The 13870-nt window shown below is 47.9% G+C and overlaps 1 protein-coding gene across 7 annotated transcripts in view; it reads left to right on the forward strand.

Annotated features, from left to right (window-relative positions):
* The window catches only part of LOC132403569 (src substrate cortactin-like), a 109283-nt gene that overhangs the window by 38821 nt on the left and 56592 nt on the right, over positions 1–13870 (forward strand). For all 7 annotated transcript variants that reach the window (XM_059986974.1, XM_059986970.1, XM_059986976.1 and 4 more), the window contains 2 exons: positions 1643–1772; positions 3005–3115. In XM_059986974.1, coding sequence (XP_059842957.1) covers positions 1643–1772; positions 3005–3115 — 241 coding nt within the window. The remainder of the gene's footprint in view (positions 1–1642; positions 1773–3004; positions 3116–13870) is intronic.

Below are 13870 nucleotides of genomic sequence, written 5' to 3' on the forward strand. Positions count from 1 at the left end.
CAGTGATGCTCACATTGTGATACTGACCAATCTGCAATTGCGCCATGAGTTTTTCCACAATATTCTGAATGCTACATGCATTTAAATACAGCACCTTCAATCCCTGCAGCACCTTCTTCACCCTTAACAATCTTTCCTCTGTGGTGCAACTTACCTCTTTGTTCTGTCTGCAGTTGCACCCAATCATTGCCTTGTACTTCCTTACATCATTTACTGGTCAACCTGCTGGCTCATCCTCAGCTCTATCTTACTGGTTCCCATTCCCTTGCCGTATTAGTTTATACCACTCCCAACAGCTCTAGTAAAACTTCCTGCAAGGATATTGATCCCCCTCAGATTCAAGTACAACCCACCCCTTTTGTGTGGGTTACACCTGCCCCAGAAGAAGTCCCAATGATCCAGAAATCTAAATCCCTGCCCCCTGCTCCAATGCTTCAGCTATGCATTGATCTGTCACCTCATTCTATTCCTATCCTCATTGTTGTGTGGCACAGGAAGCAATCCCATGATTACTACCCTTGAGGTCCTGCTTCTCAGTCTCCTTCCTAACTCCCTGCATTCTGTTTTCAGGAATTCCTCCCCTTTTCTACCTATGTTGTCGGTATCAATAAGTACCACCACTTCTGGCTGCTCACCCTCTCTTTTCAGGACATTGTGGGTGCATTCAGAAACATTACGGACCCTGGCACTGTGAGGAAAACTACCATTTGTGTTTCTTTTTCATGTCCACAGAATCGATAAACTTCCTGATAAATGAAGAAAACAAACAGAGTAGGATGACGGGAAAGGGTAATGAGCAGATTAAACTTGTTTTGCTTTGTTTGGATTAGGCAGACCTGGACAAGTTTCTGCATCCTTGGTGGATGCCAGTGTTGTAACTGTGCTGGGATAACTTGGCTGGACGTGAGTTTAGTTTTGGAGTACCCACCAGAATTGGGTGTCATTGAGTCCCAAACCAATGTTGTGAGTTACATCTTGATTTAGTGTGAGTTACTTGGATGCTTAATTTCTGTGGCAGCAGTTTCAGGAGGTGCCCAGTTTTGGGGATGGCTCATCTATAGAGTACTTATCTAATGATCAGCATGCAGAGTGATTGATATTAAGCACTTGTGACTGACTGATAAGTTTGGCCTTGTTCACGGAGTGGGTTTACAATCAGTCCTATGTCTTTCAGTGTTAGAACAGGAATAAAGAAAATATATCAGTATCCTGCTTTCTACAGTATTCTATGCCAGTTTTGTTCTGAACAGAGGCAGATGAAGAATGATTTGACATAGATTAATGCACTTGAATGCCTTTCTCTTACCCCCTCTTGTACCTTCTTCTCACCATTAACCATTTCTCATCAAGAAGGGTTTATGCTTCTCAACTACTGGTGATGAGGGATAGGGAAACAGTTCCTTTTCCTCAGCAATGCTCCAAGGTAGCATTTGCAGAATCCAGGTGTTTGTAACAAGTAGAACTTTCAACAGCTGGGGCATGACTGAAATTTCCTTTGAATAGAGGGAATGAGATTTTTCTCACTGAATGAAAGGGTTGCAATGCTACAGCCAGGCACCTTTAAGCCTGGCTGATGATATCTCTTGCCAGAACTTCACTACCACCTCAGTCTTGAAATAACGAGAATACATATTTCTCACAGTGTGCACGAACTGAGGGAGAATGTCTCAAAGGATCACGAGACCTTGAAGAAAAAGGAAATGGAGGAAGGATCAAAAGCATCATATGGTTATGGTGGAAAGTTTGGGGTCCAGAGGGATCGGATGGACAAGGTGATTATTTGTTTCAGATTTCTGTATTCTGAATTTTGTTTGTAACCATATGATATGGAAACATGATGATCTATTCAAAATGAGAAATGGAGCAAGCTACATTTGGGAGAAGGTGTGTGTTAAAACAACAAATCAACCTTCTAGAACAAGATCAGGACTGTGGGAGAAGAGGAGCAGGGTTCACTAGAACAGCAGTGGGACCGTTCTAGGACTGCAATACACGAGGTTAGGTGCTAGAATAAGATCAAAAGCATGCTGGATAGGTATAGGAAGCCAACCAGACCAGGATTGCCTAGAACAAGGGAGCACAAGTGTCAAAACAGGAGATATCTCTTCACCTCCAGCAATGGAATCTGGGATGAAGAGGAGTGAGCTGCAGCAGATAAGCAAAGAGTGGGGGTGGAGGGTGAGCACAGAATGGGAGCTGCAGGTCAGCTGGGAGTGGGAATTGATGCTGAAAATACAGTACAGCGGGGAGTGAGTGTTAAGAGGGTAAGTAAGGGTTGTAGGTGAATAGCAAGTTAGGATTATGAGTGGGGAATGTGCATCAGCAGATAGTGGGGGCAGGCAGTGAGCAGAGAGCAGTGGGATGGTTGTGACTGTGAATAGAGAATATATGTATGGGGAACTGTTGACTGAGCAGCGAGCGAGGGAAAGGGGTATGTTGGATGTGTACAAAAGATCAGGGACTGCTGGTGGGTGGGGGTTTACATAGAAACATAGAAAACCTTCAGTGCAATACAGGCCCTTCGGCCCACAAAGCTGTGCCGAACATGTCCTTACCTTAGAAATTACCTAGGGTTACCCATAGCCCTCTATTTTTCTAAGCTCCATGTACCTGTCCAGGAGTCTCTTAAAAGACCCTATCGTATTCGCTTCCACCACCATCGCTGGTAGCCCATTCCACTCTCTGAGTAAAAAACTTACCACTGACACCTTTGTACCTACTTCCAAGCACCTTAAAACTGTGCCCTCTCAGGCTAGCCATTTCAGCCCTGGGAAAAAGCCTCTGACTATCCACTTGATCAATGCCTCTCATCATCTTATACAGGTTTGTATCTTCAGAAACTAAAGAGGCTCCTCTTGTTGTTCCCAAAGCATACAATGCAACAGTTACCTCAAACAGATCTTTCTCGCCCACTAGTTCTCTGGGGTTTGTGGACTACAACCACTGGGAGCTGCTGAAGTTGGTAAGAGTGCAGTTCTAATCCCTGGTACATCTCTCCCTCCAGTCTGCGCTAGGAAATGAGTATGTTGCTGAAGTGGCAAAGCATTCATCACAGACTGATGCAGCCAAAGGATTTGGTGGGAAGTATGGAGTACAGAAAGATCGAACAGACAAGGTAAGCAATGTCATTATATTTAATCACTGGAGGGTTTGGGTCCACCATGACTGTGTAAACAATGGACATTGGCTGAGCTAGAGAGGTCTAGTTTCTGGCGCGTGGGCTTTGATCCAGTCTGAGGGACTGAGTCTGACTGCTGATGAAATAAAACAGTGTCAGTCTGGGTTCTCCCACTCTAGTATCAATGGAGTTCAACTCCTCATATTCATCTTACAGGCTAATGGGGTTGAGAAATTGAAGGCTTAACACGTCTGCAATTGGGGATAATGCTGTAGCGGTGTGCTACACGCAGCGCTAAAATTACGACACGGAGTCGGTAACTGCAGTCAAAGGAAAAAACTTTATTCGAAATCCTCAGCCTCACTTTTAAGCCTCCCTCAACCTGCCCCCGTGGCGCAGAGGTTCAAAAGCTCTGTGCTCGCAAACCCCCATAGGCTATCTAATTGTGAGCCGGTTCGGATGTGCCAGGAAATGGGTTGCCACATAACCCCCCACCAGAACCGGCGATACACCCCCCAATGTCCACAGTCTGGGCCGGAACCTGCTTGGGAGGTCAGCCTCTGCGCCGAGGTGCTGGAAACTCGGCTGGTTGCGCCAGGTCCACATGGGCTGGTTTGAGGCGGTCCACCGTGAAAACCTCCTCTTTCCCCCCAATGTCCAGCACGAACGTGGACCTGTTGTTCCGGAGCACCATAAACGGCCCCTCGTATGGCCGCTGCAGCGGTGGCCGATGCCCGCCCCTTCGTACAAACACAAACTTACAGTTCTGCAGGTCTTTGGGTACGCAGGTTGGGTTCCGCCCGTGCTGTGAAGTGGGTATGGGGGCCAGGTTACCGAGCTTCTCGCATAGTCTGCCCAGGACTGCTGAGGGATCTTCCTCTTGCCCCCATGGGGCTGGTAGGAACTCCCCGGGGACGACCGGGGCGCGCCGTATACCAACTCGGCCGACGAGGCGTGCAGGTCGTCCTTGGGCGCTGTGCGGATGCCGAATAGGACCCAGGGAAGCTCGTCCACCCAGTTGGCTCCTCGCAGGCGGGCCATGAGGGTCGACTTCAGGTGACGGTGGAAACGCTCCACTAGCCCGTTCGACTGTGGGTGGTAGGCAGTTGTGTGGTGCAGCTGAGTCCCCAAAAGGCTGGCCATAGCTGACCACAGGCTGGAGGTGAACTGGGCGCCTCTGTCGGAGGTAATGTGGGCCGGTACACCAAAGCGAGATATCCAGGTGGTGATCAGGGCTCGGGCGCAAGATTCGGAGGTGGTGTCGGTGAGCGGGACCGCCTCTGGCCATGTTGTGAACCTGTCCACGATAGTCAGGAGGTGCCGCGCTCCGCGTGACACTGGCAGGGGGCCCACGATATCCACATGAATGTGGTCGAAACGCCGGTGGGCGGGATGGAACTGCTGCGGTGGGGCTTTGGTGTGCCGCTGCACCTTGGCCGTCTGGCAGTGCATGCACGTTTTGGCCCATTCACTGACCTGTTTGCGGAGTCCGTGCCAAACGAACCTGCTGGAAACCATCCGGACAGTTGTCCGGATGGAGGGATGCGCCAAGTTATGAATGGAGTCGAAAACACGGCGCCGCCAGGCTGTCGGGACAACGGGACGGGGCTGGCCGGTGGCGACGTCACAGAGTAGGGTCCTCTCACCCGGGCCTACGGGGAGGTCCTGGAGCTGTAAACCAGAGACTGCGGTTCTGTAACTTGGAATCTCCTCATCTGCCTGTTGCGCCTCTGCCAGTGCCTCAAAGTCTACCCCTTGGGAAAGGGCATGAACGGTAGGGCGAGAGAGCGCATCCGCCATGACATTGTCCTTACCCGAGACATCTGTCGTGTATTCAGAGATGTAGGACAGGTGGCGTTGCTGGCGGGACGACCATGGGTCGGACGCTTTCGTAAACGCAAAGGTAAGCGGTTTGTGGTCCGTGAACGCGGTGAAGGGCCAACCTTCTAGGAAGTACCTGAAATGCCGGATTGCCAGGTAGAGCGCCAACAGTTCCCAGTCAAAAGCACTGTACTTGAGCTCGGGTGGCCGCAGGTGTTTGCTGAAAAACGCCAGGGGTTGCCAGCGACCTGTGATGAGTTGGTCCAGCACCCCACCGACTGCCGTGTTAGATGCGTCCACTGTGAGGGCGGTAGGGGCGTCCATTCTGGGATGTACTAGCATTGCGGCGTTCGCCAAAGCTTCCTTCGTTTGAACGAAAGCGGCGGCGGACTCCTCATCCCAGGTAATGTCCTTGCTCGGACCCGACATCAGGGCGAACAGGGGGCGCATGATCCGGGCAGCTGAAGGGAGGAAGCGGTGGTAGAAATTGACCATACCTACGAATTCCTGAAGGCCTTTGACCGTGGTGGGTCGGGGGAAGTGGCGGACCGCATCTACCTTAGCAGGCAGAGCGGTTGCCTCTTCTTTAGTAATCCTGGGGCCCAGGAAGTCAATGGTATCAAGTCCGAACTGGCATTTGGCGGGGTTGATTGTAAGACTGTACTCACTCAGTCGGGCGCAGAGTTGACGGCGGTGGGACAGATGCTCCTGACGACTGCTGCTGGCTATGAGGATGTCGTCCAAATAGATGAACGCGAAGTCCAGGTCCCGTCCCACCGCGTCCATTAACCGCTGGAACGTCTGTGCGGCATTCTTCAGGCTGAACGGCATGCGGAGGGACTCGAAAAGGCCAAACGAGGTGATGAGAGCCGTTTTGGGGACGTCGTCAGGATGCATCGGGATTTGATGGTACCCTCGGACGAGGTCTACCTTGGAGAAGATCCGTGCGCCGTGCAGGTTTGCTGCAAAGTCCTGAATGTGCGGCACAGGGTAGCAGTCCGGTGTGGTAGCCTCGTTCAGCCTGTGGTAGTCGCCGCACGGTCTCCAGCCTCCCGTCGCTTTGGGCACCATGTGCAGGGGGGAGGCCCATGGGCTGTCGGACCGCCGCATGATCCCCAATTCCTCCATCCTCTGGAACTCCTCTTTCGCCAGTCGGAGCTTGTCCGGGGGAAGCCGCCGAGCGCGGGCGTGGAGGGGTGGTCCCTGGGTCGGGATGTGGTGCTGTACGCCATGTCGGGGAATGGCCGCTGTGAACTGCGGTGCCAGAACCGATGGGAAATCCGCCAGGACCCTGGTGAAGTCGTTGTCAGACAGCGTGATGGAGCCAAGGTGAGGGGCTGGCAACTGGGCTGCACCCAGGGAGAACGTCTGAAAGGTCTCGGCGTGTACCAGTCTCTTCCTGGGTAGGTCGACCAGTAGGCTGTGAGCCCGCAAAAAATCCGCACCCAGAAGCGGTTGGGCTACGGCGGCCAGTGTAAAGTCCCACATGAACTGGCTGGAGCCGAACTGTAGCTGCACCTGATGGGTGCCATAGGTCCTTACTGTGCTGCCGTTCACGGCCCTCAGGGGGGGACCCGGTGCCCTGCTGCGGGTGTCGTAACTCGTCGGAGGTAAAACGCTGATCTTGGCACCAGTATCGACCAAAACCCGGCGTCCCGACCTTCTATCCCACACATACAGGAGGCTACCCCGATGGCCAGCCACCGTAGCCATCAGCGGCGGCAGGCCCTGGCGTTTCCCGGGAACTTGCAGGGCGGGCGACAACAGCGGGCTTCTGCGCCCCAACGCTGGTGGTAGAAGCACCAGTGTTCCTTGGGCCGGGGGTTAGTGGGCTCTGCGGCCGGGCCTGGACTGGTTTGCTGCCGGGAGCGTGGCTGGGAGATCTGTGCGATGGACGCCCCGCTCACCTTTTTGGCGTTCCACAGCAAGTCCGCCCGGGCTGCCACCTTCCGGGGGTCACTGAAATCCGCGTCAGACAGCAGCAGGCGTATGTCCTCGGGCAGCTGCTCCAGGAATGCCTGCTCAAACATGAGGCAGGGTGTGTGTCCGTTGGCTAGAGACAACATCTCATTCATTAAAGCCAAAGGAGGTCTGTCGCCCAAGCCATCCAGGTGCAGTAAACGGGCAGCCCGCTCGCGCCGTGAGAGCCCGAAAGTCCTGAGGAGCAGGGCTTTGAATTCCGTGTACTTGCCGTCTGCCGGGGGCGACTGTACGAACTCCGCGACCTGGGCCGCTGTGTCCTGGTCGAGGGAGCTCACCACGTAGTCGTAGCGGGTGTCTTCTGAGGTGATCTGGTGAACGTGGAATTGGGCTTCGGCTTGCTGGAACCATAGGTTCGGTCGCTGTGTCCAGAAACCCGGCAGTTTCAACGAAACCGCATGAACAGAGGCGGTGTCGGTCATTTCTGGTCCAAAAATCGTTCGGACCGTCGGGGTCACCAATTGTAGCGGTGTGCTACACGCAGCGCTAAAATTACGACGCGGAGTCGGTAACTGCAGTCGAAGGAAAAAACTTTATTCGAAATCCTCAGCCTCACTTTTAAGCCTCCCTCAACCTGCCCCCCGTGGCGCAAAGGCTCCAAAGCTCTGTGCTCGCAAACCCCCGTAGGCTATCTAATTGTGAGCCGGTTCGGATGTGCCAGGAAATGGGTCGCCACAATGCTATATTTTGAAGGAATTCTCATTCCATTCTGTTGTGTGTTCAATATTTCAGTAATATTTGAATAATATAGTACACATTTTGCTTCTTTAAGCATTCTTTGTAGTTTACATAATCATATGTATGAAGTACGTGAATGGCAAACATCATTATGCCATCAAATCATAAGTGTGCGCCTTGCTAAAAGTAAATAAAACAAGAGTACACAGGTTATTCCTTGCTTTTAATTAGTTTTATGTTTTGTAGTTAAAATGTAACAGTGGCAACAAATAAGTGTTAAAATGAAGTCAAGATGATTACCTACTTGCTGAAGTGCAGCGAGACATTCGAGTTTTAAAAAGGTGCAGCAAGAAATGTTTGAAACATGGAAGCATAGAAAACCTACAGCACAATACAGGCCCTTCGGTCACAATATTGTGTCAAACATGTACTTACTTAGAAATTACCTGGGGTTACCCATAGCCCTCTATTTTTCTAAGCTCCATGTACCCACGCATAAGACCCTATCGTATCTGCCTCCACCACTGTTGCTGGCAGCCCATTTCACACACTCACCACTCTCTGTAAAAAACTTACCCCTGACATCTCCTCTGTACCTGCTTCCAAGCACCTTAACACTGTGCCCTCTCATGTTAGCCATTTCAGTCCTGGGAAAAAGCCTCTGACTATCCACATGATCAATGTCTCTCATCATCTTATAAGTTGAGTAGAAAAAACACAGCGCAGAACATGGTTCTTTGGAAAAAGACAGATGATTGCGTAAAAAAGATGCTGAAACTGAATAAATTCACGGGTTCATAAACAGTGAGTACTGGATGATAAGAATAAATTTTTAAAAAGCAGAAATGGTTGGCTACATTGGAAAGATAGACACATTTGACTTATACAATAGATAACTAGATATTGTATATGGAGTGAATAGAGCAATATTTTGAAGCAATGAAATAGCCAATAAAAAGCAAGTGCTAGTTTTGCTCAGTGTAACTGATGGAAGAGCATCTGATTTGCTTAGGAATTTGACTGCTCCAACCAAACCAGCCAAAATAAGCTTTGCTGATCTTGTCAAAGTAATCCAAGAACATTTAGAACTGAAACCATTGTTGATTGCAGAACAATTTCGGTTAATGAGTGGAATTAAAAGGAAGGAGGTCCATTTCAGCTTACATGGCTGAAACAAAGAGATTTTCTGAGCATTGTCAGTTCAGTGACGGACTTAATCATACACTGAATTATTTAGTTTGTGGAATCTCACAAGAAAGCATTAAAAAACTGCTAACTGATGTGCAAATCACATTTAAAGGAACAGTTGAAATCACTGTATCAATGGAAATAGACACAATTGAGTTGCAGTTAGGAATGAAAATGATTGTGAAAAAAATATAACATCTGAATAGAAACCTGCCTGGCCAAACAAATTGTGTTATTGTTGTGGCCGGGGCTCACATATACCAGACCAATATAGGTTTAAAGGTGAAACTTGCAGAAAATGCAACAAGTAGTTCACATACAAAATATATTAGGCAGACAAAAATATATGGATTGCACAGGGAAGAGAAAAAGATAAAAAGTCAAGTTTCAGTTTCAAAAAGAGCACTGATCTAACACAGCCCTGAGATTTACAATGTGAAAATTAACAATAGACAAGCAATATGGCTTACACAGAAATGAACAGTAAATTAATTAACAAACACGAGAAAATCTGCAGATGCTAGAAATTCAAACAACACATACAAAATGCTGGTGGAACTCAGCATTTTGTGTGCGTTGTTGGTAAATTAATTAAAATTGAATTGGACACTGGCTCATCCAACAAAATGTTTTTGAGAGGCACTTCAAAGATACTAAACTGAAGCCTGCAGATGTCCAACTAAGAACTTATACTGGAGAAAAGATAATGTGTGGGAATGACATTCATAACAGTAAAATACAATAACCAACAAGGCACATTGGGCTTGTATGTGCTAAAATAGGAGTGTTAGCATTGTGGACTCATGAGTGGCTGAGACAACTAAAACTTGATTGGAGCTCTTTCCACCATTTTCATGCCATATCCCCTGCAACAGAGTTAACTGAAAGTGAATGAAGAAAGGTACTGACTGGCATTGGAAAACTCAAACATATCAGGGGTAAAGTAGTGTTAAATGAAAATACCAAACCCAAGTTTCACAAAGCTCGCTTGGTTCCTTGTATCACCCATGATAAAATAGCCAGTGAACTAGATTGCATGGAGGCTGAAGGACTTCTTTCTAAGGTTGAGTGAAGCCCATGGGCAACACCAGTGGTCTCTGTAGCCAAAAAGAATGTTCTGTCAGTTTCTGTGGTGATTTTAAGGTCACCATCAACCCAGCACTGAAAGTAAATCAATACCCTCAGCCCTGCATGGAGAATATCTGTGCAAACTTTTCTGGAGGAAAAAAATTCAGCGAAGTGGACTTAGCTGAGGCCTACCTACAGATGGAAATGGAAGAACAGTCCAAAATGTTTCTCAAAATAAACACAAAGAGCTTTATCATTAAATAGGATTTTTTTGGAGTAGCATCTGTACCTGCACTCGACAGAAAGCTAGGGACCAGGTGCTGCAAGGCTGCCCAAGCACTCAGTGTTACTTGGTGATATCATTGTTACTGGTAAAGATGATGAAGAACATCTCCAAAATCGAAAAAGATTTGAAGATTATGAGTTCACAGCATGACACAAGAAGTGTGAATTCAAGCATCACTTACTGTGGTCACACTATTGACACACAAGGATTACACAAGTTTGCTGAGAACCTCAAGCAGTGGTGGATGCTCCAAGGTCAAAGGATGTGCCATGTTTGCTTGTTTAGGATCTGTTAATTAATACAACAGGCTCCTGCTAAACCTGTCTACTGTGTTCCATCCCTTGAACTTATTGCTCAAGATCAGGAAGAAATGGCATTGGACAAAGCAGTGTGAGGTGACCTTTCAAAAGGCAATGTAAATAGTGATGTCAGACACTGTACTGACACATTATAATCCACGTCATCCAGTGAAGCTTGCCTTTGATACTTTGCTTTCTGGTATTCAGTAGCTGCAGTCATGTTACATGTTACAAGTGATGGAAGTGAATGCCTTTTCACCTTTGCATCATGTTTCCTTACTGCTGCAGAGAGAAGTTATGCACAGATTGACAGAGGCCTTGAGTCTGGTTTTGTGTGTAAAATGTTTCAACCAGTACTTGATTGGCAGAGAGTTTATCCTCATTACTGATCATTAACCACTAGTGTCCATTTTCAATCCACAGAAGGATATTCTACCTCTGTTTCTTAGACACAATTACAAGATCAAATTCAGGAGGACAACTAATCATGAAAGTGTTGATGAATTGTCTCATTTACCCTTGGAAAAGAAAATACCTAAAACATTTTCAAACAAAAATGGCACTTCTCTTGATGTATTCTCCCTAATGCAAATTGAAAGTTCTCCTTATTTCAGTAGAGATAATCCAAAGGGAAACCGGAAAAGACCTCACATTGTCTCAGGCCTATATGGCCAGCCAAAATGGCTGGAGTATGTAGCAGAAACTCTTAATTCCCCCATTTTTACCAACACCAGGATGAACTTGCCCTTAATGGGGTTTCCTAATGTGGGGATTGAGAGTTATTGTACTACCCAAGCTGAGAGCTAAAGTGTTTGAAGAGCTACATGCTGGTCATCTGAGCATGGAGGCTTGGTTAAAATGAAAGTGTTGGCTTGAGGTTTGTAAGGTAGCCTGGGATAGATCTGCAGATAGAGCTCTCTCTCTGTAAAATAATAATAATAATAAAATAATAAATCAATTACAGTATACATATATTGAATTTTAAAAAACATAGAAAACCTACAGCACAATACAGACCCTTCAGCCCACAATGCTGTGCTGAACATGTACTTACTTTAGAAATTACCTGGGGTTACCCATAGCCCTCTATTTTTCTAAGCTCCATGTACTTATCAGTGTGTGTGTGTGGCCTTTGTTGGTCATGGTTGACCATGGGTACTGTGCCTCTGGTAGTCACTGGTTTGTCGAGCAGTGTTGACTGTGGCTACTGAGGTCGATCCTGGAACGGTAGGCTCTGCCACAGTTGCTGCATGTGTCGGGTGTCGTGGAATTGTTGTCCACTGTTCGCTGTGCTCTCCGTTTAGCTCTCTGCTCCTCAAACTGACTCAGGATCACTCTTTCGCCTTGCTGTAGGTGTTGCTGAAGAGTACCTCGCCATTTGTTGCCGTCATCTGCTGTATTCTTCCAACACTCTGTGTTAATTTTTAAGGCTTTTGTGTCACGTTTTCTTAGGTCCTTGAAGCAAAGTTGAGGTCTACCAACATTCCTCTTGCCTGTTGCTAGTTCTCCATAGAGGATGTCCTTTGGCTGTCTACCATCCTTCATATGACGGAAGTGGTCCAGCCAGCGCAGTCTGCATTGTCTTAAAAGTGTGAACATTGTGGGAAGTCCAGCGCGGCAGAGGACCTCAGAGTTTGGGACTTTGTTTCTCCAGGTGTTGCCGAGGATGCAGCAAAGGCTGCACAGGTGAAAACTATTGAGTTTCCTCTCCTGTTTGGAGTAGGTGGTCCAAGTCTCACTACCATACAGGAAGGTGCTGATAACGCATGCATTGTACAAGGCAGTCTTGGTCTTTGTAGCGAGTTTTGGATTCTCCCAGACCCGCAAGGAGAGTTGAGCAAGGATCAATGTTGCTTTGCCGATACGCCTATTGATTTCAGCATTGAGGAAGAGAGTGTTGCTAATGGTCGACCCCATGTATGTGAACTCGTGGACCACTTCTAGATAGTAATTTTCGATGGTAATGACTGGTGTCTCCACTATGTTCTGGGCAAGGACATTTGTTTTCTTTAGGCTGATGGTAAGCCCGAAGTCCCTGCATGCCTTCGAGAAGCTGTCCATGAGAGTTTGTAGTTGCTGTTTGGTGTGTGAGGTTATAACAGTGTCATCGGCAAAGAGCATGTCACGTATTAAGATCTTTCTCAACTTTGTTCTTGCTCTCAGACGTGCAGGGTTGAACAGCTGCCCATCAGACCTGGTGTGCATGTAGGTGCCTTCTGTCAATGTCCCAAACGTGTGCTTCAATAGCATGGAGAAGAAGATGCCGAATAATGTTGAGGCCAACACACATCCTTGTTTGACTCCACTATGAATAGTGAAGGGGTCTGATGAGCTGCCATCGTACTGAACAGTAGCCCTCATGTCATCATGGAATGACTTGGTGATACTTTGGAGTTTCGGGGGACAGCCGATCTTGAGGAAAGTCTGAAAGAGCCTATCCCTGCTGACAAGGTCAAATGCCTTGGTCAAGTTGATGAAAGGGGTACATAGAGGGGTTTCTGTTGTTCCCTGCACTTCTCCTGGAGTTGACAGAGTGAAAAAATCATGTCGACAGTTGACCTCCTTGCACGAAAACCACATTGGGACTCAGGGTAGACCTGTTCTGCCAGAGTTCGTAGACGTGCCAGAGCTATATGAGCAAAGGCTTTGCCAACAATACTCAGGAGGCAGATAGCCCTGTAGTTGTTGCAGTCGCTCCTGTCACCCTTGTTCTTGCACAAAGTGACAATTTTGGAGTCGTGTATATCTTGTGTGGTATGGCTCCTTCCTTCCAGCACTGACGGAGGACCTCCTGTAAAGGTTGGAGGAGGGTGCTTTTGCAGTGTTTGATCAGGTCTGGAGGAATCCCATCATTGCCAGGAGCTTTACCTGGAGCCAGACTTTCAATTGCCTTGCTGTACCTATCCAGGAGTCTCTTAAAAGACCCTATTGTATCCGCCTCCACCACCATCACCGACAGCCCAGTCCATGCACACACCACACTCTGCGTAAAAAACTTATCCCTGACATCTCCTCTGTACCTACTTCCAAGCACCTTAAAACTGTGCCCTCCAGTGTTAGCCATTTCAACCCTGGGAAAAAGCCTCTGACTATCCACATGCTCAATGACTCTCATCATCTTATATACCTCTGTTAGGTCACTTCTCATCTTCTGCCACTCCAAGGAGAAAAGGCCGAGTTCACTCAACCTGTTCTCATAAGGCATGCTCCCCAAACCAGGCAACATCCTTGTAAATCTCCTCTCCACCCTTTCTAGAATTTTCACATCCTTTCTGTAGTGAGGTGACCAGAACTGAGCACAATACTCCAAGTGGGGTCTGACCAGGGTCCTATATGGCTGTAACATTACCTTTCAGCTCTTGAACTCAATCCCACAGTTGATGAAGGCCAATACACTGTATGCCTTCTTAAGCACACAGTCAACCTGTGCAG

This window comes from Hypanus sabinus, chromosome 13, assembly GCF_030144855.1.
Source record: "Hypanus sabinus isolate sHypSab1 chromosome 13, sHypSab1.hap1, whole genome shotgun sequence".
Classification (NCBI taxonomy): domain Eukaryota; kingdom Metazoa; phylum Chordata; class Chondrichthyes; order Myliobatiformes; family Dasyatidae; genus Hypanus; species Hypanus sabinus.